At 39.7% G+C, this 24,762-nt stretch overlaps 2 protein-coding genes across 2 annotated transcripts in view; both read right to left on the bottom strand.

Moving 5' to 3' along the window:
• Positions 1–94: 94 nt before the first annotated feature.
• LOC145406851 (molecular chaperone MKKS-like) lies at positions 95–23,394 on the bottom strand. The gene is made up of 3 exons (XM_080277958.1): positions 22,219–23,394; positions 1,612–1,776; positions 95–1,395 (listed from the first exon to the last, which is right to left on the bottom strand). Exons 1-3 carry the CDS (start codon positions 23,392–23,394, stop codon positions 679–681), a joined length of 2,058 nt encoding a protein of 685 aa, XP_080134084.1. The 3' UTR covers positions 95–678.
• LOC145406852 (uncharacterized) overlaps positions 23,271–24,762 on the bottom strand; it is a 37,953-nt gene continuing 36,461 nt past the window's right edge. The window contains exon 4 of the mRNA XM_080277959.1: positions 23,271–23,401. The gene's annotated coding sequence lies outside the window, so the exon portion shown is untranslated. The remainder of the gene's footprint in view (positions 23,402–24,762) is intronic.

The following is a 24,762-nucleotide window of genomic DNA, read 5'->3' on the forward strand; positions in this document are numbered from 1 at the left end:
ATATATTATGTATCTTATTCAAATAAATAACTCTGCATCAACCTCAGTTTCTAATGGTCTCTATACAGGTACTTCTTTCATGACTACTTCATACAGCAAGTTTCACTGGATATACGGGGAGGCGGTGGCAGAATCAGTAGAGGCGGCCTGCAGTCCTAAAGGACTCCAATTCGAATCCTGGCTGGGGCAGGGAGCAGTTTAAGGATTTGAATATCATAAAAAGCAGATTTTTCTGATCTACCAGAAGACCCGCCAACATGTCATGAAAGTACCCCCGCTAATGCCAGTACACCAGTCCTGTATGAGACAGCCCTAGTATATATTCAGTATGGATGGTGGGTGTTAGCACCGAAGTGATGACATGTGGAGATATAGGACTACTACTGGGACTTAGGAATAGGCCCTGAAGCCCGACACATTAAAAAACTGAACAATACATTTTATGTCCAGTTTATTTGGTACATCTTACACTGCTATTATTGTATATACAAACAATTCTAAAATAAAATTTTAATTGAAAGTCTTTCAATTTTGAAAGGCTTTCAACTAACATTTAAAGAAGTATTTGCTATTCTTAGCCTTATATCCAGTGTTTCATAAGAAAGAAAATAATAAATAAAAAAGGATTCTACAATCCACAGGATAAAATATTAAAATTAATATTCTGATTACATTCACTTACTGGTCAAATACACAATGTCCAATGTGTAAAAGCTGACTGAAGCTTTCAAGAGCCAATCTCACAGCATTAAACTTGGCTGGGAAGCTGTCATATAAGGCCTCTGAGACATGTCCTTCCAATCTGGCTTCATAAGTGGGGTCTTCCATTCTACTGTTACTCTCAACAACTCTGTCTAAAAGTCCTTCAAGACTATCTTCATCATCATCAAAACTGTCTAGTTTGCCTTCTAAACTATCTATCTCACCTTCCTGATGGCTGATTACCTTTTCCAAACTGTCTACTTCCTCTTCACTAGTAGTCTGGGAGCCCTCAAGGCTATCCTCCTCCATACATCGTCCTCTGAGTCCACCACCACTCCTACTGGTATAACTCCCTTCACTATCTGCATTACTACAATCAGCTCCAGTTAATTTGCAAATCTTACTCTTTTTCTGCCTCCCTTGTAAGAACTGGACAGGGTTGATTTTCAGTTCTACAGGTTGTAATTTTCCACTATGTCTGTACTTCACTGCTTCCCATTGCACCAGTCCACAGACACAGTGCTTGGGGATGCTTGATGAGTTGTCTGTTTTACCAGTTTCCCTCACAATGTTGGGTGGGGTGTGCCAGAGGTGGTGAAACACAGAATCAACAGACCAGTCCAACTTGGTTGTCAATCCACCACTTGGAAGGAGGGCAATTTCCATCAACACTTGTACAAAGGCACTGCCTACCTGCAAAACAAAGTCTGTTGTACAGGAATCATCATCGCTCATTCAAACAATCATTATCGATAAATCAAGATCTACCTGGTTATCTAAATATCCCTCAACTCCTTCCTTTCCTCCCAAAAGAAGGAGAGTGGACTGCAGCAGAAGAGCAACTTCAGCCTTCCAGCCAACAAGTTCACATCCAGAATTAGTCCAATATATAAAGACAACAATTTTTACCTTATTAAGATGATGTGGGGTGGCACCTGGAGGAAGGGTGGCAGTTCCAGATAGGTGATCAGAGAGATATGAGGACGCCCAAGCTTCCAGGCAACCACCTCCTGCCACCACTTTCCCATCAACCACCACCATCCTTAGCGCTGCCAGACAACTCTCCACCGTTTCCTGAAGACCATTTCATTAATACTGTTTACTGTATATACACAGAGAGAGAGATACAACAATGCAGCAAGAGCTACTACAGATTTCTATATTAGGGAATGATATATGAAAGCTAAAGTACCTTGTACTGTAATCTGGCAAATGCTGTACATAACTCATTTTCCCACTGGTGATGCTGCCATTAATGCAAAAAAAAAAAAAAAAATACTACTTATACAATTCTATCTATCTATTGCCAGACGCCTCAATCCCGTTTGGGGTGGCCACAAACAAATCGCCTCCAAGTCGCCCTGTCCCCCGCCATTTCACTGCCCTGCTCCCAACTCACACCCCCCTCTCTCATATACCTCTCCATCTCATCCTCGACCTCCCCCTCCCTCTTCCCCCCTCCACCTCACTCACATACAATCTCTTCGTCAGTCTTTCACCCTCCATCCTCTCCACATGGCCAAACCACCTCAGTGTGTTCCTCATAACGCTTCCTATCACATCCACATCCACACCACAACGCTCCTTTATATCCTCATTCGTCAGCCTCTCTCTCCTGGTAGCACCAAAAACAGGTCTACATGCAGCTGATCTAAATAATCAGAAGAGTTCACTAATTTAGCACTGTGCACCTCTCCTGGGCAAATCTTCATCCAAATATATAATCGCACATCATCATCAATCCAGACTAAGTTGACAAAATGAGGTTTTAATGTAACTCTGAAAAACAATGCTGCAGTGTAAGACTAAGGCATAATCAAGCTTCAAAGAAATATCCTGTCTATCTTATGTAGTCTGTTTACAATACAGAATACAGTATTAACTTGTTCATTTTCTCTACAAGACTACAACATACAACTGTATGCCTAAACAAAAAGGAGACCTACCATGCACTAAGGAAAACACAGGCAAGCCACTTTTAACATGGTATGCTAAGAAAGCATAAACGGAAAGGGGGTGGCTGGTAGCCCAGAATGACTTTTCCAACATGCTTGAGGAACAGTTGGTACAGTATGTTGGAAACGCTCGAGGCAGACTTCCATGGGAGTCGCTGTGACTATAATTAGTCAAGACAATGGCCGTTGCAACGTAACTCCCAAGGTGGATGGGAAGCCAATGGCGGAGAGAGCTGGTGATCCCGTTTCATCAGCCCTCAGGACTGGCATCTGACCATCTCCCCTTTGTTGAACTTTTTCAGTGTTTCAGTAACAGAGTTGTCCAGCATATTCTCCCATACAATTTCCTCGAACTGTCAACACCAAACTACAAGCACTGTACACACCACACTTCCTACTCAGCATTAAAAGAAACAGCACTTCAATGCCCAGCCTCATAGTCCGGGGGGGGGGGGGGGCATAATTGCTCCCAGTGATGGTCAAGAATGGTGCTTGGAACAACTGTCCGACACTTATTCACTTCTGCAACATTCGTGGCCTTTCCTCTAATTCTCTCTGTTGACCACCACCTCCCATCTAAATCTCACCTTCTTTTCCACACTGAGACACAGATGTCTAAGGAAACTGATGGCAAACCCTTTTCTGTATCCTCCTACGGTACTCAATTTAAAGCCATAGGTAGCTGTTGTGTATATGTAAGCAGCAACATATCTTGCTCTCGTGTTCTTGAACTTGCTTCTTCTCAATTCTATAATCTCTGGCTTCAGCCATCCTATCATTTTCTATCTAAATATTTCTGTGCTGTGTACTTATCCCCTAATTCCACTAGGAAAAATTCTTTGACTATCTTACAGTACTTCTATCACTTCTTCCATTCTCTGAAATCTCCGTTCTAGGAAATTTCAATGTTCACCGCCACTTTTGGGTCTCTCCTCCCTTCACTGATCCACCTGGTGAACAAGGCTGCATCTTTTCTATCCTCAGTGACCTAGAGCAGTCTGTAAAAGCACCCTACCCGTATTCTTGCCTGCCTTGGAGTTCCAACATACCTGACCTTTTCCTACAATAAATCTTTCTTATTACGCTGTTAATCTTTTCACTGAACTCTTCCGATCACAACCTTAAAACCTTAACATGTCCTTTCACTCCAGTAAGGTCTGTGGACCCTCCCAAGAAGCGGAGGCTGTGGCACTTCGGAGCTGCTGATTGGGGGCCCTAAGGCGGTATTACTTTGATTTTCCTGGATTGATTATTGCTTCCATTTGCCGAGAGCCATCAGTGTGTGCCTTGGGCATTCATGGAAGCATACCTTTCTTTCTCTTATCCTGTAACTATGCTGTCTGCAACAAGAAGGCCTACAACAGGTATCAGAGCTAACCCATCCCTGACTCTCATTTCTCTTATGTTGCTGCCCGTGTCGTGCAAAGTCTGTCCTTCGCTGTGCTAAAAGTTATTTCATTTGTACTACATGCTCTGAACTCTCTGACTCAAATTCTTCCTGCTCCTTCTGACACCTTGCCAAAAACCTTTCAAACATCTTTACTTCATCGTCCTTCCTTCTTTTCTGCTCTGATGACTCTGTAGGTGCTTCTTATGCTGATAAAACAGAACTCTTCGCTCAGAATTTCTCCTCCAATTCCACCTTAGACGATTCCAGTGCTGTTCCTCTATCACTTCTGCCCTCTGACTTCCTCGTGGTGGACATTAAAATTTCTTCAGCAATTGTGTTTTCTGCCATCACTGTCAATACTAACAAGGCATAGGGGTCTGTTGGGGTTCCTCCTGTTGTCCTAAGAACTATGCGTCTGTGCTTACACCCTGACCAGGTACATACGTTTGCCTTTGTCTGTCAGCTCGTACTTTTCCTTCGAGCTGGATCTCTTCTCACATTCAGGCTGTCCCAAAGAAGGGTGACCACTCTCGGCTCTCTAACTATTGCCCAACAGCTTAAACATCCTGGATTTCTAAAGTTTTTGAATATATATATATATATATATATATATATATATATATATATATATATATATATATATATATATATACACACACACACGTTTTTTAATCTTTAAAAAAAAAGAAAAAAAAAAAAAAAAAAATCTTATCACAATCTTCTTTCTGACCATCAGTATGGGTTCGGCCAGGGACGCTCCACTGGTGATCTCATATTCCTTCCACACTCCTGGTCACCCTTGGGAGCGTGGTGGCTCAGACGTAGAGCGTCGAGCTCGTGATCGGGAGGTTGCAAGTTCGAGCCTCTCACGGGCCACCGTTGCTGGGAGTGGTAGCGCGCTCCTGTAACCTAGCAGGGCTATATGACCATAGTTGCCTAGCTCGGGGATGATTAAATCCTGGTCATTCTCTTTACAGGAGTTTGGTGAAAAATTTGCCATTTATGTGACATCTCAAAGGCTTTCAATCGAGTCTGGCATAAATCTTCAACTTCCAAACTGTCCTCTTACAGCTTTTATCCTTTAGTCTATGCCTTCATCTGTAGCCTCCTTTCTGGTCGTTCTATACTTGCTGTTGTAGATGCCATAGTTCTTTTCCTATAGCTATCAACAGTGCTGTTCCTCAGGGCTCTGTCTTATCACCAAACTCTTCCTTTTATTCATCAATGACCTTCCCTATCCGCTCATGTGCTGATGACTCCACCCTTCACTGTTCCATCTGCTTCTCGCAGCGTCCACTTCAGCAGCTACTTCAACAAACTAATGGATGAGGCTATGGCACACATCTCACGTGGCTCATATCTCTGGTTGGAGTACAAGTAATCTTCTTATTAATAAACCAAAAACTCAGTTATGACATCTTTCAACCAATCAAAATCTTCCTCGGGAGCATCCTCTGATTTTTAACAATATACATCTCAATCCTTTATCATCTCTGAACATACTATGGGTTTCATTCTCTCAGGATTTATCTTGGAAAGATCATATTACCTCCCTTGTAAAATCTGGTTCCAAGAGATTAGATGTACTTAGCTGACTCCATGCCTTCTTTACCCATGCAGTTGCTGACTTTATACACGGATCTTATTCGCCCAGGCAGAGTAGAACTTTCATGTATGGGGTGGCTCCCCACATACAGCTCTTCTCAACAAGGTGGAGTCAAAGGCTTTTCATCTCATCAACTCTCCTCTTACTGGCTTCCTTCAACCTCTGCCTCTTCACCACCCAGTTGCATCTGTATATTTTTTCTCACGCTATATCAATGGTAACCACTCTTCAGAACTGTCTGCTCCACCACTACGGCAGATGTGTAGCACCCGTCTAGCAGCAAACTCTCGTCCCTTTGCAGTCCAATTCTCTAATGCATGAGTTAGCTGCTGCTCCCAGTCCTTCATGTTTGCACCAGGTCCACTCTGGAACTGCCTTCCTCTGTCTGTACTTCCTACGGCCTATGACCTCCAGTCTTTCAAACACAGTGTGTTCTAGCATCTCGAACAGATCTTGAATTTGGCTCTCTGTTACCTTGTTTGCTTTTTTCTTGGAGGGAACAATCTTGCAGGTACCTGCCTTTTGGCTCCTTCTTCCTTACTTTAAAAATATATAAATATGTATGCTTGGTGGTAGGTGGGGACGCTCACCATTCACTCAATCGATGTAGTGCTGCTTTGGGTGTCTGCCCGTTCCTCTTCTTTCCTTCATTTTTTCCACATCCTTCAGCCTACACCCGACATTACACTCCCTTGTCTGTCTTTTTTTTTTTCCCCTCCCTTTTGCCTATGGGTGACTCTACACTGAGTGACAAGCCAAATGGTTTCCTGTACACCAGGAAACCATTTACTACACTGGGTGGTAACCATATAACCAAATTATGGGGCCTGGTGGTTTAGTGGGTGATGGTGCTCCAGTCAGATTGAGCTTGTGTAGGTTCCAAGGGGTGGTTGGGGTTTACTGCTCGCGTAATGCCACTCAAGGATGGGTGAGGCTGGTCACTCTCATCTTAAATGTCAGGACCAACTTGCCTAACCCCAGACTCCTCTGCTCCTCATGGGGCAACATAGGACTGGATGATGATGGATGGATGGACAAAATATATATATATATATATATATATATATATATATATATATCCCATTGGAGCCCAGTGTCCTCAGTATTGGACAAAACTGGGAATTTTCAAGTCTTAATAAAGTAGGAAACCCCCGGGGAGGGACCCATGAGCTTCACGACTATGAGCCGACATGCGGAGGGCAGTACGCTTAGTACCCTCCCAGGGCAATGCCTCGCCCAGCAACTCTGGGATCCAATGGGATATATATATATATATATATATATATATATATATATATATATACACACACACACCCCGACATACGGTACCCTGGCTTAACGATGGTGGTAAAAATATCACCAAAACCTGCCTAACGATGGCCAAACCCCAGTTTAACGATGGGTTTTTATTATTAATTTTTACCGATTTTGATGATATTTTAGACTAAAAATGTGTGTTTTGGTTGATTTATAAACAGTTTTTAGACTTACATTAATGTGTTTTAGTCATAGGTGGGATGAACATTGTCATTTAGGGGTACAGTTTACTAACTCTATCAGGTTTCTGGGCCAGGCAGATTATGCCTGTACTACAGTCACTCACGCTGACCCACATCTTCGTGGCCTGATATTTTACTCTGATCACTCTGTGTAAATACACTTTTCATGAATGTTGGTTTGGTGCCATTTTAAAGCTGAATAGTTGTACTTTCTTGCAGTATGTTCAAAAAAGAACAAAGAAAATAAAATGTCAAACCGACGAATTGAAGTTAGGCGAAAAAATTTTATACCTTCCCATAGAAAAATATTCGGCAAAAAATAATGAGTAAAGATATGTAAATTTGGTTTAAACCATGCAAAAATACAGTAAATTACCTTTACAATGATATACAGATTATGGTAATTTTTGCATTTCATTGTACAGTAAAGCAAAAGGAAAGAGATGCACAATTTTATTTTAGTCTCGGCCATATTCGCTTCGCGATGTTTTTCTTTGATCGGTCAGTGCAAATACACTTTTTATGATAGGATGCTGGTTGTGGTGTTATTCTGAAACTGAATAGTTGTACTTTATCGTAGTATGTTCATAAAAGGAAAAAGAAAATAAAAAGTCAAACGTGTTGAAGTTAGGCGAAAACCAAAAATTTTATACCTTGATGTAGAAAAATATTCACCAAGAATAAAGTTATAAAGAAACAAAGCTATGGGTCAGACCGGTTGTGCAGTACCGCCACGCATATAGAGCAACCATTCTGTGACATCATGCTCGAGCCTCAATGTTATGATGCTTAAATGCGATTTATGGTGAATATTTTACAGAAGTTTCTTTTAAAATGACGATTAAAACCGTCATCGGAATCTCAAAGGGCTAAGTTTGATTTTTCCCAGACTTATATTTGACAATTTTCAGATTTTATTTGATGGTTTTAGTCAGTTATTTACAAGTGTTAGGCTTACGTTAGCTTCTTTTACAGCTGTTAGGCAATTTAGATTGGCTTTAAACTTGTTTTTGGGCATATTTGGATGGGTTTTGGACTTAGTTTAGGGGAAACCCAAAGCTGTACAAAAGAATCCCATTACTTTACATGTTAAAACTACCCCGATATATGATACCCCGCCTAACGATGGGTTTTTACCTAACCAATTGCATCGTTAAACGTGTGTGTGTGTGTGTGTGTGTTTCATCCATTCACCATTCAATCCTCTGTAGCCCCACGAGGAATGTACGAGCTCGGGGCTAGGCAAGTTGGTCCTGACATTTAAGATGAGAGTGACCAGCCTCACTCATCCCTGAGTGGCATTACGTGAGCAATAAACACCAACCATCCTTGGATATAAAACTACGCAGGCTCAATCTGACTGGAACGCCTTAATTACCCACTAAACCTTCCTAAACTGTATAATTATATATATATATATATATATATATATATATATATACCATCATCATCATCATCAGCCGTTGAGGTCCACTGCAGGACCGGCCTATCCCTACCGAAGCAGGGACAATACGGCCAATATATCTCTACCAAGTGGCTTAGGCTGTCTGGAAGAGACTGTATGTAGGGTGAGAAGTGCTTGTGAGTGTAATTGTTGTGTTGGAGTGGCTTTGGATGTGTGTGTAGTCTGTGAACCAAGTGTAATCGGCCCGCCTTAAGCCGACTGGGTGCAAGCATATTAGTATGCGACACTGGTTCAACCACAGCACCCCTTGTGTCCGCAAAAGTGGTCAGTGGCGTGGTGAATGCTTCCCAAAGTTTTTACAACCCTGGTGGGGAGGCGAACCCCTGCCCACCAGTATATATATATATATATATATATATATATATATATATATATATATATATATATATATATATATATATATATATATATATATATATATATATATATATATATATATATATATATATATATATATATATATATATATATATATATATATATATATATATATATATATATATATATATATATAATATATATATATATATATATATATATATATATATATATATATATATATATATATATATATATATATATATATATATATATATATATATATATATATATATATATATATATATATATATATATATATATATATATATATATATATATATATATATATATATATATATATATATATATATATATATATATATATATATATATATATATATATATATATATATATATATATATATATATATATATATATATATATATATATATATATATATATATATATATATATATATATATATATATATATATATATATATATATATATATATATATATATATATATATATATATATATATATATATATATATATATATATATATATATATATATATATATATATTATATATATATATATATATATATATATATATATATATATATATATATATATATATATATATATATATATATATATATATATATATATATATATATATATATATATATATATATATATATATATATATATATATATATATATATATATATATATATATATATATATATATATATATATATATATATATATATATATATATATATATATATATATATATATATATATATATATATATATATATATATATATATATATATATATATATATATATATATATATATATATATATATATATATATATATATATATATATATATATATATATATATATATATATATATATATATATATATATATATATATATATATATATATATATATATATATATATATATATATATATATATATATATATATATATATATATTGTTACGGAACAGAGAAAGATAATGTACACTTTAAGTGAGAATACGAAGAGTCACTACTGTCCCGTAAAGTTCCAGGTTCAAAACAAAAGAGTTAGGTAAAATTACAAGTTAAAGTTTAATGCTTAAACTAACAACAAAACATTCAGGACTCATAAGGATAATGTAATGGCAAATAAACAGGTTAAATATATGGTTAACTGCAATAGCCTCTATTAACACGAAATTAGCAAGAGTAAATTTATCTAAGTCAGCCCTGATAAAATGAGATACCAGATAATACTCAGTGAATGCCAGGTAAATTATTACAGATACAAACTATTATAAAAAATGACTGATATAAAACCCCACATTAATCAAAAACCTCACTAGGCCCAAGAATTAACCTCATGCTACACAGTACAAGAAAAAATGCAACAACACTTATACTCAAATTACACACAGCTGCTAGATGTTTGGAGATTTCTTGAGCACTCACAATAATAATATCTGTACAGGGGAGGACAGAGATGTGAACAAAATGAGGAGCAGATCTAAGTGGCAATGCTGCAGAGACTGAGCTCATTATATAGGGGCCAGCAGAGCTTGATACAACTTGTAAGAAGGACGCGCAAATGAAGCCGTGGGGACAAAAAGCTGAAAATCCCGCTCTGAATAACAGAGAGAACGACTTACTCTACTATAACGGTAGAAGGGGGGGACTGAGGCAGAACACGCTCGTGATCAAACACGCAGCAACTGTGCGTTAAAATTACACAAAGGATGATGAAATCATAGGCTATGTAACACCTCCCCACAAAGAAAAAAGAAATTTACAAAGGAAATTTCTTATTACTCTAAAACAATCTGTATATGGCATTACAGACCATGCAAAGGTCTTTCCTAATGTTACAAAACATGAGATCTCCCTAGCACGTTCAGTCATAGGTACTTGCCAGTATCCCTTTAACAAATCAAACTTACTTATGTACCTAGCCTTTCCGATCTTGTCTATGCAATCTTCCACACGAGGGAGAGGGTAAGTGTCTGTTTTGGTTATCTGCTTAACACGTCTGTAGTTGATGCAAAGCCCCTGTGACCCACCTGGCTTAGGGACTAGAGTGACAGGAGAACTCCACTCGCTCTGACAGGGCTCAATCATCTTGTGGTCCAACAGGTAGCCAAGCTCCTTCTGGATGAGAGGAACTTTCACTGGGTTCACACGGTAAGGAGGCAATTTAATTGGCTTTGCGTCTCCAACATCGACATCATGCATCAACACAGTGGTTCTTCCTGGAGTGGCACGGAACACTTGCGGGTACTCCTGCAGTAATGCCGAAAACTCCTGCCTTTCCTTGGGAGGTAGATGAGAAAGCTTAGTCTGGAGATCATTCATGATATCAGGATTCTTCCCCAAACTATCACTCAGGCTCATACTGCATGGGAGAGCTTCACTTGCAGACTCGGGTGGAACAGCTACAGTGCAGACTGGATTATTTTCGTCCCGCCTGTGATATAACTTTAGCATGTTGATGTGACATAGTTGCTTGCTCTTTCTACGATCTGGTGTGGCGATGACATAGTTGACATCACTGAGTTCCTTCTCCACGAAATAAGGGCCACTAAACTTGGCTTGAAGAGGTTGCCCATGAACTGGTAGCAGAATCAAAACCTGATCTCCTGGCTGAAAGTGGCGTAACCTGGACTTCTTATCATACCAAGTCTTCATCTTCTCCTGAGCAGCTCCTAAATTCTCTCTCGCCAGCTGTAAAGCAGTGGACAGCCGTTCTTTGAACTTCATCACATACTCCAGCAGGTTGACGTCATCTTCCTCTGACAGCCAGCATTCCTTGAGTAACTTAAGGGGTCCTCTTACTTCATGGCCAAACAGTAGTTCAAAAGGTGAGAAGCCCAGTGATTCATTTGGAGATTCTCTTGCAGCAAACACAACGAATGGAAGACCTTTATCCTAGTCTTTCTGATGTTCCAAACAGTATTTCTTGAGCATCGATTTGAGTGTTTGATGATATCTCTCCAACGCTCCTTGGGTCTGGGGATGGTAAGCTGAAGACGTGATCTGGGTGATGCCCAACTCTTTCAGAGACTGCTTGAAAACGTTTGACATGAAATTACTTACCCGGTCTGACTGTACCTCCTTGGGCAGACCAAACTTTGTGAAGAACCCTAGCATTTCCTTAACCACGTTCTTTGCTGAGATGTTTCTAAGTGGAATGGCTTCAGGATAACGAGTAGCCATATCAATCATGGTCAACACACAAGAAAATCCTGAAGAAGTCTTAGGAAGAGGGCCCACAATATCCACCAACACACGGGTGAAAGGCGCCTCAAAAGGAGGAATGGGAACTAGAGGTGCAACCTTTTCGGTCTGATTACACTTCCCCACAACTTGACAGGTGTGACAAGACTTACAATACCAGGAAACATCCCTGAAGATACCTGGCCAGTAGAAGTGTTTCAAAATGCGTGCCACAGTCTTCCTCACTCCAAGGTGTCCTGCCAAACTGGAATCATGAGCCACTCGATTGATATCCTGCCTACAAACACGAGGGATGACAACTTGATGTACAACCTCCCATTCACAGTCGGCTAATGCTGTTGGGGGTCTCCACTTCCTCATAAGTACTCCTGACTTTACATAATAACAAGTAGAAGCACCGGCTGACTCTTCTTTCACTGTAAGCAGAGTTAGCTAGACCTTTCAACTCAGGGTCAGCAACCTGCAACTCAACCAACTCTTGACGAGACAAATTATCAACACTACGGGGTACTGCCTCATCTGGTGAGTGGTCCAAATTAGCAAGAAAAGTGTCAGCTAGGATAACATCATCATCATCATTATCCTCTAAATCACCAGTAACTTTAGACTTAGCCCTAGTGACAGCACATGCAGGGAACACATCAGGGACATCACAATCCTGGGCCGCAGCCACTGGCTCACTAGACAACTGAGGAGCTGGACACACTTGACTTCCACCAATATCATTTCCAAGTAAGAAAGTTACACCTGACATTGGGAGTGTCTCAACCAACCCAACCATAACGGAACCATTAACAAAACCAGACTCTAAATTCACTCTGCACAGAGGGACAGAGAAGTAATTATTCCCTACACCTTGTAAGATTACAGTTTCATCAGAGGAATTAACATTAGAGCCTAGAACACTGGTCAGCATAAGGGATTGGCAAGCACCTGTATCACGATATATTTTAACTGATTTCCTGTCATTACTGTCCAGAGGACTGACAAAACCATCAGACAGGAAATTAGCACATGAACTCTTGAGAGTGTCACCCACGTTACTGCTCAAAAGAGGAGCTCCATCATGAGAATTTAAGTTACCCCTCAATGCAGGTTCAGTTAACTCAATTAAAGAATTCTGGGAACTCTCAAGAGTGGACACTAGACCAATTGACTGAATATTTAAAGACTCCTTTTTGTTCACATCACGCTGTCTCTCCTGAAACATCTCTCCGTAGTATGACCAAGCTTACTACAATAAGTACATTTACTTTTCTGAAATCTAGAGGTGAAGCTGGTATTTACTTCCTGAGAAACATCATCTTTATTCTCTTTCCTGTTACCTGTACTCTGAGTAGAGGCAACGTACTTACTCTCAGCTTTCCCTTTTTCTCTAGAATATCTCTTGTGAGTGAGAACATACTCATCAGCTAAAACTGCAGCATCAGACAAATTATCTATTCTTTTCTCATCAAGATATAGGCTTACATCTTTATAAATACACCTTTTGAAGTCCTCCAGCAAAATCATCTGCTTAAATTTGTCAAAATCAGAATCCACATTCTTAGAATTTAACCACTGCTCTAACAGATCTTCTTTGATTTTTGCATACTCAACGTGGGATTGCTTATCTTGCTTGTAAGTTGTCCTAAATTTTACTCTATAGGCTTCAGGAACAAGCTCTTAACTACATCATAATTATCAGATTGATCCTGAGGCAAAGATGCATAAGTTACTTGAGCTTTACCGGTGAGAACAGTTTGAAGGAGTACTGGCCAATACTCCTTAGGCCAATTAAAACCTGTAGCTACCCTCTCAAACAACTGAAAATACTTTGTTAAATCAGATTCATTAAAAGGAGGGACAAGTTTAACATTTTTAGCCACATCAAAATCATCAGAGCTAGATGATCCAGTTCCACCTTGTTTCATGCGATACTCATGGTCTGCCTGAATCCTAGCAATTTCAACTTGTGCCTCAGCCTCCTTAGAACGGGCCTCCGCCTCCTTAGCACGAGACTCCGCCTCCTTAGCCTGAGCTTCCTGCAGGGCTAGCTGTAACTTAGCTAATTCAATCTGCGTTTGCTCATTTGGAGGAGTTAAATTAAACAAGCTTTCATTAATCATGTCAACAATTTGATCTTTAGAATGATGAGAGCGAACAGCAATTCCCAATTGTTGAGCAACAAGCTTAAGTTCATTCTTTGTTCTGTTTTCTACATCACACACTGTTTGCACATTTGACAAAATATCTTTGGCTTCATCAAGTGTAGTAATAGTAGACATAATTAATAAGTAACAGTCACAAAATATCAAGCAATATCCTTATGATAATATCCTGAATATCCTGATATGAGGTCGCCAAATTTATGTTACGGAACAGAGAAAGATAATGTACACTTTAAGTGAGAATACGAAGAGTCACTACTGTCCCGTAAAGTTCCAGGTTCAAAACAAAAGAGTTAGGTAAAATTACAAGTTAAAGTTTAATGCTTAAACTAACAACAAAACATTCAGGACTCATAAGGATAATGTAATGGCAAATAAACAGGTTAAATATATGGTTAACTGCAATAGCCTCTATTAACACGAAATTAGCAAGAGTAAATTTATCTAAGTCAGCCCTGATAAAATGAGATACCAGATAATACTCAGTGAATGCCAGATAAATTATTACAGATACAAACTATTATCAAAAATGACTGATATAAAACCCCACATTAATCAAAAACCTCACTAGGCCCAAGAATTAACCTCATGCTACACAGTACAAGAAAAAATGCAACAACACTTATACTCAAATTACACACAGCTGCTAGATGTTTGGAGATTTCTTGAGCACTCACAATAATAATATCTGTACAGGGGAGGACAGAGATGTGAACAAAATGAGGAGCAGATCTAAGTGGCAATGCTGCAGAGACTGAGCTCATTATATAGGGGCCAGCAGAGCTTGATACAACTTGTAAGAAGGACGCGCAAATGAAGCCGTGGGGACAAAAAGCTGAAAATCCCGCTCTGAATAACAGAGAGAACGACTTACTCTACTATAACGGTAGAAGGGGGGGACTGAGGCAGAACACGCTCGTGATCAAACATGCAGCAACTGTGCGTTAAAATTACACAAAGGATGATGAAATCATAGGCTATGTAACAATATATATATATATATATATATATATATATATATATATATGTTGTCTTTCCTTCATTCTTTCCTCTTCCTTCTGCCTGTGGGTGACTCTACACTGAGTGACAAGCCAAATGGTTTCCTGTACACCAGGAAACCGTTTACTAAGCTGGGTGGTAACCATATAACCAAGTATTGGCGCCTGGTGGTTTAGTGAGCAATTATTGCGCTCCAGTCGGATTGAGCTGAAGGTTTATATCGAAGGGATGGTTGGGGTTGATTGCTCATGTAATGCCACTTAGGGATGAGCGAAGCTGGTCACTCTCATCTTAAATGTCGGGACCAACTGCTTAGCCCCGGGCTCCTACGCTCCTCATGGGGCAATGTAAGATTGGATGATGGATGGATGGATATATATGAGTTTATGGGAAAAATAGCATATGGGCGGCACCACTTCCTCAAAGTCTACTTTTTGAGCACAGAGATGTACCAAAGGGCACATTTCAAACATATACAGTACATATATATAAAATATGAAAAACATGGTTATTTACCTTAAGTGGAGCAGATGGAAATCCTGACTGCCTTTAATATCCGAGGCAGGGAGATACACTTAGGGTGACCCCACCACATCACCTTCTACTCCCTTGTTCCCATCACCAGTCCCGCCCTCATCACTTGACCGAACCACTTCCCCACGGACATCACATCATTGTCTTCACCAGGAAGTGTAGCAGATGATGTGGAGGCAACTGGCTACTGTTGTTCTTGAGTTCAGTAGTAGTGTGTGATAAGTGTTTTTTTCTCATGATGACTTCCGTATTGTGCCTTTCAGTGTAATAACGAAAAGTGGTTTCTACTCCACTGAGCACTTCCTGTGTCCTAAGGTAGCTGGTTCCTTCTCTCAGAACATCCACTGCCGCCAGAATTTTACTAATCTTCGACATAGGCAAATCTTCGTCCTCCGTTGGATTCTGCCCAACAAGTTGCTTAGACCTGGCCTCTTGTGCAGCATCTACTAGGGGATGGGGGGGGGGGTTGTTCAATATGGGAGATAGCAGTTATGGCCTACTCTTTTCCCCAATTTCGTTCACTCGGGGGTAAACTCGTTCACTATGGTTTTGTGGACCTGATTACCCTCTGCTCGTTCACTAGGCGAATCGTTTACTCTGAATACGTTCGCTGTGCGAGGGAACATTATATATATATATATATATATACACACAAGGAAGAAGGAACCAAAGGTCAAACTGTTCCTTCCAAGAAAAAACAAAAACAATACAATAGGGAGCCAAATTTAAAATCTGTTTGAGATGCCTGGACACTGTTTTCAAAGACTGGAGATCATAGGAAGTGAAATACAGACAGTTTAATCATAAACTTCTCAATCAATACTTAAGTTGCAAATATGACACCGGTAACTAGCGCTGGAGTTAAAAGTATTATGAGCAGGATGCTGCTGGTAAAAAAAAAAAAAAAAAAAAAGCAGTGCCTGAGACTAAAATGCTGGGCTGATGTGATGCTATCACAACACATCATAGTTTGGCCTATGTGCAAGGAACAGTAATTTTCTTGTTATATAAGAGATATTAACATACCTATTGCGCCTATTGAATGTCCGATATTCAGTTAAATAACACTGATAATGTACAGAAGTGGTTAAACATGTCAATTTGAGGATATCTTCCAACTATTAACTATGATAAAAAAAAAAAAAGTTTCACAAGATGTCACCACTACTGAAGATTAGGTGAGCTTGCCCTTGACCTAATACTCCATAAGGTACAGCCTGCTGGCTTTAGTAACAATTCTGCTGCACTGTATACTTGCTTTGTGTTTTTAACATGTTAAAACATTTTATACATAACTTATTTACTGTATTCCATTTCCTACAGGTTTAATTAAATACTGTATTGGGTTTGAGAAAGTCATAGGATGCTTCCCCTTAAAGTTTTGGAACAGCCAAAAGATCTATGTGATTCTGTACAGCTTAGTACCTGTATGTGTGAAGTACTTAAAAAAAATAAATTGTTTTCGTTTCTAAAGGCTCCAACATGCTTGCAAGTGTCGGCCTTGGTCACCTAATGGCGGCTCTCCACGCTGCACGATCCATTGCAGCCTCCCTGTTCAGTCCCCTAACCCTAAGGTCACACTCAATGACCTTGTCCCACATCTCTCCCAGTCCACCCCTCATAACCCCACCCCCAATATTAACACTTCTCACCTTCTTCACCCAATCATCATCCCCCATCCTCTCCACATGTCCAAACCACCTCAATCTACCTCTCCTCATCACAACACCAATACACTCCAGTCCCATCCTACCTCTCAACTCTTTCATTGTAAACCCAGCCCCTCCAGGCCCTGGACGCAGGGACGCAACGCACACCCACCCAATCATTGTCGTTTCTGTACGTCTGAGCCGGCAAATATCTTCCTCCTTCACTGCCCAGGTCTCACTGCCATACAGCATTATACTCCTAACACATGCTGCATACAAAGACCCCTTAGCACGTAGGGAGAGCCCTCTCAATGTCAGGAAAGGCAAGAGCTCCCTGAACTTCTTCCAACCACTTCTCACCCTAGCCACAGAGCTAGCTCCAGCCCCACCTCCAGCACACAACATGTCTCCCAAATAACAAAACACATCCACACACTCAAGAGATTCACCATCAAGTTCAATCCTTTCAAATGAGACAATCTCCACCTGCTCACCCCGGCACGCCGTACACATAAAATCAGCATTATCTCGCAGTCTACCTCTGATACCACTACATCTCTGATGCACCCATTTATCACACACACCACACAAGTTGGAATTACTTCCCACGCCCTTGTGGCAAACTGCACATGGCCACTCTCCCTCGTCTCTGACAGTACTGCCACCAACCCTAGATATCATCACTTTTGTTTTATCTGCATTTACCCTTAAACCCCTTTGCCCCATACCATCTCTCCACCTCCCAAACCTCTCCTCCGCCTCCCTTTCATTCTCTGTAATCAACACCAAATCATCAGCACACAACAACTCCCACGGGAGTCCGTTTCCAAAGTCACATGAAAGGGCTGCAAGTACCATGATAAACAACATGGGACTCAAGACTGACCCCTGATGCACGCCAACATTCATGGAAAACTCATCACTCAAATCTCCATTCACTCTCACCTGGGTGTGAGCACCCACATACATGGCCATAACCACCCCAACCAGCCAAAGCCCCCTCATTGCCCACTTCACCACCTCTCTAGGGACTCCGTCAAAGGCCTTTTCCAAATCAACAAAAACAAAATAAAGATCTCAAAAAATAAATAAAAAAAATAAATAAATAAAATCAGTTAATGTTATTGCTACAATGACTGCACAATATTCACTTACATTTTCAAACTTAACATCACATTAGTACTGCAGCTATTTCTAAGATTGAAGTTTCATACTTTTCAAGGAAATATTCTAACTCTGAAGATAACCTTTATCACGTATCCACGACAACAAAATTTAACATATCAGTAACTGCTCATAATAATATCCTAAAACCTTCTGGGTACAACATAACTGCAATCGTTAAAATTTTATTCAATTTTTCATCAAAACAGACTAACAGACACTGTAGAAAATCATTTGTTAACTGAAAAAGTGGAGAAGCCATATGTAATTATGGGTAGCATTAACCCCTACACCGCGGGCATGTTTACCAACATTTTGTGTGTGCCGTGGGGTTATTCGGGCTCCGACAGACTCTCAAAAAATATTTGCCAAAAATCAGTTATTAGTCCTAGAATATTAAAATTATATATGCTTATGGCACATACCTTCAGCTTTCTCCTGGAATGTTTGCTGAGTCTTCGTCGGTTACCGTAGGACTTGTGGAGACCTCTGAAGTTGGGTAACAAAGTCTCCACTTTACACTTCCCGACAACCCGTAATATGATTACCACAGCCAGATATTAACACTATAAACACTACTTTATGATTTTCAAGTAGTTTGGGATCCATACTCAAAAAAAAAAAAAAAAAAAAAAAAAAAAAAAAAAAAAAAAAAATGAAAGCAATGAAAATTACGAGCGCGTCTGACCGTCGCACTTGCGCTAGTTCGCTCTTGGTACTCTGTCATTTATTATTCATAAAACCTCTCACACTTTATATTTCTATTACTATATAACACTTATACTGTATATATCTACAGTCTTTATCCATAAGTTTATTGTCATTGTAGGGATTCAATTTCTTTCAGTAAAATATGTAGCATTCACTTTCTCGTCCTGTATACTAGCATTGAGTGAATGTCACTTTCACCTTCACTCTCATAACTCATAGTATTCAGACATGCTAGAGTGAAACTTCCACTTTCATTACTCCTAGGGTATATACTCGTATTCTTATAATACTACCCATTTACATTTCTATTTACGTTCTCTATTTTATTTACGTTATTTACATTTCTATTTTATTTACACTGTGTTATGCACTGTCACTTGAAGTAACTTATAAAACTGTTTTCCACTGTTAACGTATATTTACAATCATTACTTTCACTTGCTGTTTACACATTATTTACAATTCCACTTGCACTGTTTTACTCAATAGAAAGATCATAGTCACTCTTTTATCAATTGTCAGCCCTTTACCTCTTTCCACACGAGATTTAGTAGGGGGTAAAGGTCACAGGGCCCTTTGCATGGGGGTGAAAAGTCCCTGAAGCTAGCAAGAGCGAACAGACGTACCTCCACTTTGGAAGATGAGAGTGAACTGATAAGGGTGGGCCGGGGTGGTGGCCTACCTAGGGATATTCATTACTGCCAACGTTAGCCTCTTGACACAGCTAATTTATAGCAGTGAAATGATTGGCAGGAATTCTAGACAATACATTATAAATTAGGTAGTTCCAGATGAATGTAAATATCACTTAGGCTTCTCCCTTCCCTCCTTATATGTATATTTATTACGAAAATAGATTATACGGCATATTTCAAGGGGAAATAAACAGCGAAAATTAGCGAACGAGTGCACGTGAGGTGTTGTCAGGTGATAATTAGCCAATTCCAGGTGTATGGCACTCTCACTTACCTTATTTCTTTCTTGTACATATTATTTGGTATAAGAATAGGGCATAGGGCTTATTTCAATGGATGAAATCAGTGAAAAATTCCAGGGAAGATTTACTTAGCGTAGCACGGCCGGGCAGGCGAGAGGATAGGGTAATGGAGGGGGGGTAGGGAGGGGAGTCAAGAACGGGGAGAAATGGCTAAATTGTCAACAATGGATGGGAGTACAGTTGAGATTAGGAGTGCTGACTAGTGTTGGACATTGGCAGTACTGATAGATGATACAAGCCCCCACTTGGAAGCCCGGGTGAATTCAAAATAACACAGAATCACAAAAGCGATGCCCCGCGGTATGATCCCTTGCTCCCAAGCATCACGAAAGTGACGCCCCGCGGTTAAGGGGTTAATGGCATATACAGCACATTCTTAAGTGTAAATATACAGTGCTGGTATATTATACGTGTACTGACATATTGAAATTATCAACTTTTACTCAAGATCTGCTGCCATGATTAGAAATGGACTTGCATTACAAGTTGTGGTAATTTTATGACTTGCTTCTTTACATAAGATTTCATAATATTTGACTTTTTGATACGAGGCACTTAGAAGAAAAATGCAATAAGCACCATTCCAGGCAAACAGTGATGGCTGTAGAGTGACTTTCCCATGGGTACACTCTCCACTCAGGATGGACGTACTGTATGACTATTTAATAATGACAAAATGATTCATTTATCCATTAACAGCAGACATGGCTCAGTGGGTTAAAGCACTCTGCTCTGACTGAAGGGCCAGAGGTTCGAGTCCACCCAAGGGTCATTGGTAGACATCAGGAAGGGTATCCAGTCATAAAATGCTGCAATCTAAACCAAAGTCCTCTACCCAGGGGCAATGTCTTAGCCCTTATCAAAAAAAAGAAGACATGATTTAAAAAAAAAAAAAGTGTAGGAAAATAACACCCTAATGCCCATGGTTTAAATACCATGCTAAACATTTTGATCTTGTCCTGTGGCCTACTGTTCTCAAAATTACACCACTTCATCCTTGCCCAACCTTCAACTCCATCGGCTCCACATTGGATCAAAACTGCATGACTTGCCCTTGCCCTTGACCTATTGTTCTCTCAATCTGCACACTTCTTTTTTGGCTAACCATCAAACTTTCCTAGTCTGATCAAACTGGATCACAATTTCTATTTAAAAAAAAAAAAAAAAAAAAAAAAAAAAAAAAAGTGGGGGTATCACTGATTCATCTAATCCTGTGTTGCCCCATAAGGGCCACAGATCCCCGGGGCTAGGCAAGTTGGTCCTAACATTTAAGATGAGAGAGTGACCAGTCTCACTCATCCCTGAGTGGCATTAGCTATGTGAGCAATAAACCCCAACCACCCCTTGGATATAAACCTGCACCAGCTCATTCTGACTGGAGTGCCTTAATTACCCACCAATACAACCAGGCGCCATAATTTGGTTATATGGTTACCACTCAGTGTAGTAAATAGTTTCCTGGTGTACAAGAAACCATCTGGCTTGTCACTCAATGTAGAGTCACCTGTTGACAGAAGGATGCGGAAAGAATGAAGGAAGGAAAGACAGAAGTGGAAGGAAGGATGAAAGAGAAGAAAGGGCAGGAACTCGAGAGCAGCACTACATCAAGTGAATGGATGGTGAGTGCCCTCATCTGTATCAATAATGGTTTTTAAATTAACTTAAACTTTATTGTTATTTTTTTTCATTAAAAAAATATATAAAAGGCACATGACCTTTCTATCACATTTCAGTCCCTCATAAATATATATCAAGAGACAGTTCACATTGCTGTATGGTATGATATTCAGAGTACTTAAAGACTTACCTTGAGGATGGAGACAACACTTGGGCTGGCAGAAGGTAATAGCAGAGATGAGACACTGCCCTCACAGTGGTCAAGCAGTATGTAACTCTTGCCATTACAAACAACATGATCAACTGAAGTCAAATTACCCAGGGTAATGGTAGCCAGCTGCTGAGATAAGTGCATCAAGGTGGTAACTGGCTGACAAAAACTGATTCTCTCAACAGCTTCAGTCACACTGCTCCCAAGCCGTTCCAGCACCATCCATCCACTACGTTGCAGCTCGTATTTGATAACAGGGTCAACTGGCTTCTGGTTGGCTAGAATGTGAATGCCCCTCCCTTTCATGGCCATTTTAAGGCAAGGCAGGACTGTATTCACAAAATTTTCTTCTTTAGTACCATGTCCACTCCAATGAACAGACACATTTTCTTCCTCAATGAAAGTAAGAGCAACAGTGAACAAGAGAAGTTTAAGGTTCCTTTGGCTCTTCAGTTTTGCAATCCGTTCCGGACACAGATCTGGTTCCCGGTACAGAACTCCATCAAATACTCGACTCTCCAATGATGATGAGTCATCTCGTGTAATTACAGAAACATGGCCAAAACCTTCTGAGGAGTATTCATTAGGAACACTCTTAAGAAATGCTTTTACTATACTTATGCTCAGGGAATCTATGACTGAAGGGGTAAGACCGAGGGTGCTTTTAGCTTTTAGTATGGTCTTTACAAAAGATATCACTTGACTCATGTCCCCAATGTCTAAATCCATGACAACCTGAACTGGGGACTTTCCAAGATGATTCAGCAGCTGTGTTACAATGTACTCTGAAACCGAGTTAACAACAGCATGAGGTATATCCTCCTCACACTTCAGGGTTTCCTCTAGCAGCCTCACACACAGCAAGCCTGCATACAGACCATTGAGACTACATGAAGTATTTTGAGCACTGATGATTGCATTGATGTATTTAACACAAGGATGAGCAAAGGACAGCTGCTTAACTATCTCAGATGATGATGACACTAAAGTTTCTTGCCCTGCTGCATTTTGAACGAGGATAGATGCACCACAAGGCCCATATACAGAGGAGAGTAGTCCCCGGTATTTTGCAAGCATAGACAGGAAGGCTGCATTGTGCACATCATGGCTCAGCAAACCACGCACGTGCTGCTCCTCCAGATGAACACTTGACATTTTCATTCTGAAAGCATGTAAGTACTATGAGTGAAAAATACATACCGGTATATATATATATATATATATATATATATATAGATAGGTCCTCCCCCACTTACAAATGGGTTACGTTCCAAGAAGCTGCTCGTAAGTCGATTTTTTTCAAAATAAAAAAATGCATTTAATACGCCTAACCAACTGCCTAGCCAAACCTACCAAGCCTTTGAAATAAGCTTAGAACACTTACATTAGCTCACAAATGGGCAAAATAATTAACACAAAACCTATTTTATAATAATGTGTTGAATATCTCATCCCCCCAACCAAGTCCTAAACCCACCCATATGAGTCCAAAATCAAGTTTAAAGCCTATCTAAATTGCCTAACAACAGTAAAAGACGCTAACCAGAGCCTAACACTTGTAATAACTCACTAAAACCAACAAATAAAATCTGAAAATCGTCACACATAAGTCTGGAAAAAATGAAACTTAGTAAACTGTACCCCAAAATGACAATGTTCACCCCACCTATGACTAAAACACATTAGCCTAATCTATGTCTTAAAACAGTTTATAAATCAACCTAAACACAATTTTAGTCTAAAAAAAAAAAAAAAAAACGGGGTTTGGCCATCACTAGGTGGGGTATGGTGGTGTTTCTACCCCTATCTCTAAGCCAGGGTATTGCATCTAGGAGTATCATATACTGAGGCATATCTGAATATATATACTATAATCCCCCCAAAATCCAACGTAACAGAGCCAAAGGCACGTCCGGAACTTGGGTTTGTCCAGGACTTGGGAAAATGCCTCCTGGGCAGGTAATTATGGACCCTAAGCCAACCTAACTTTGGAAACCACCTAAATAACTCCCTACCGGACATGCACAGCACCTATTTAAGAACCTATTCACACAAATAAGGAACAGAAAATATGAAATACATGAAAAGGAATCAGAAATGAGTATGGAAAACAGCAGTGTACATGGTACAATAATGTCCATGGCTGTCACGAAGATTAACCCGCCTCCTCTAGTGCTCTGAGAGTGGTGAAAATGCTCTTGAAGCGTGCACAGTATTCCTGTGTTGTGCTGCACTTAATCCTTTGCACTGTGAACTATAACTGTTGAACACTGCACATTCTGTTCTTACTTGTGCCATCCCAGTTTGCACTCAGCACTTAATCCTTTGCACTCTGAAATATTTCTTAACAGTGCACAACACTGTAAATTCCCATGTGGTCCAGTGGCGTGGTATTGCAGTTTATGCACAAAAACAAGCACGTGAGGCAGCCATTGCGACGAGCGTCTACCCGTGAAGGTAGTTAGGAGGGAACTGGGGAGGGGAGGATGCAGGGGGGCGCTCTACTATGCGCAAAAACACAAC

The sequence above is a fragment of the Coenobita brevimanus genome, chromosome 71 (genome assembly GCF_032717465.1).
Source record: "Coenobita brevimanus isolate Jiangsu-jjx chromosome 71, ASM3271746v2, whole genome shotgun sequence".
Classification (NCBI taxonomy): domain Eukaryota; kingdom Metazoa; phylum Arthropoda; class Malacostraca; order Decapoda; family Coenobitidae; genus Coenobita; species Coenobita brevimanus.

Bases quoted from the DNA above. Each gene is read 5' to 3' on its own strand.
- LOC145406851 (XM_080277958.1), bottom strand. From the start codon at position 23,394: ATGTCAAGTGTTCATCTGGAGGAGCAGCACGTGCGTGGTTTGCTGAGC. The intron at 1,777-22,218 runs GTAAGTCTTTAA...AATGGTCTTCAG, and splicing joins GTGTTGTCTCCATCCTCAAG to GAAACGGTGGAGAGTTGTCT. The intron at 1,396-1,611 runs GTAAAAATTGTT...TTTGTTTTGCAG, and splicing joins CCCCACATCATCTTAATAAG to GTAGGCAGTGCCTTTGTACA.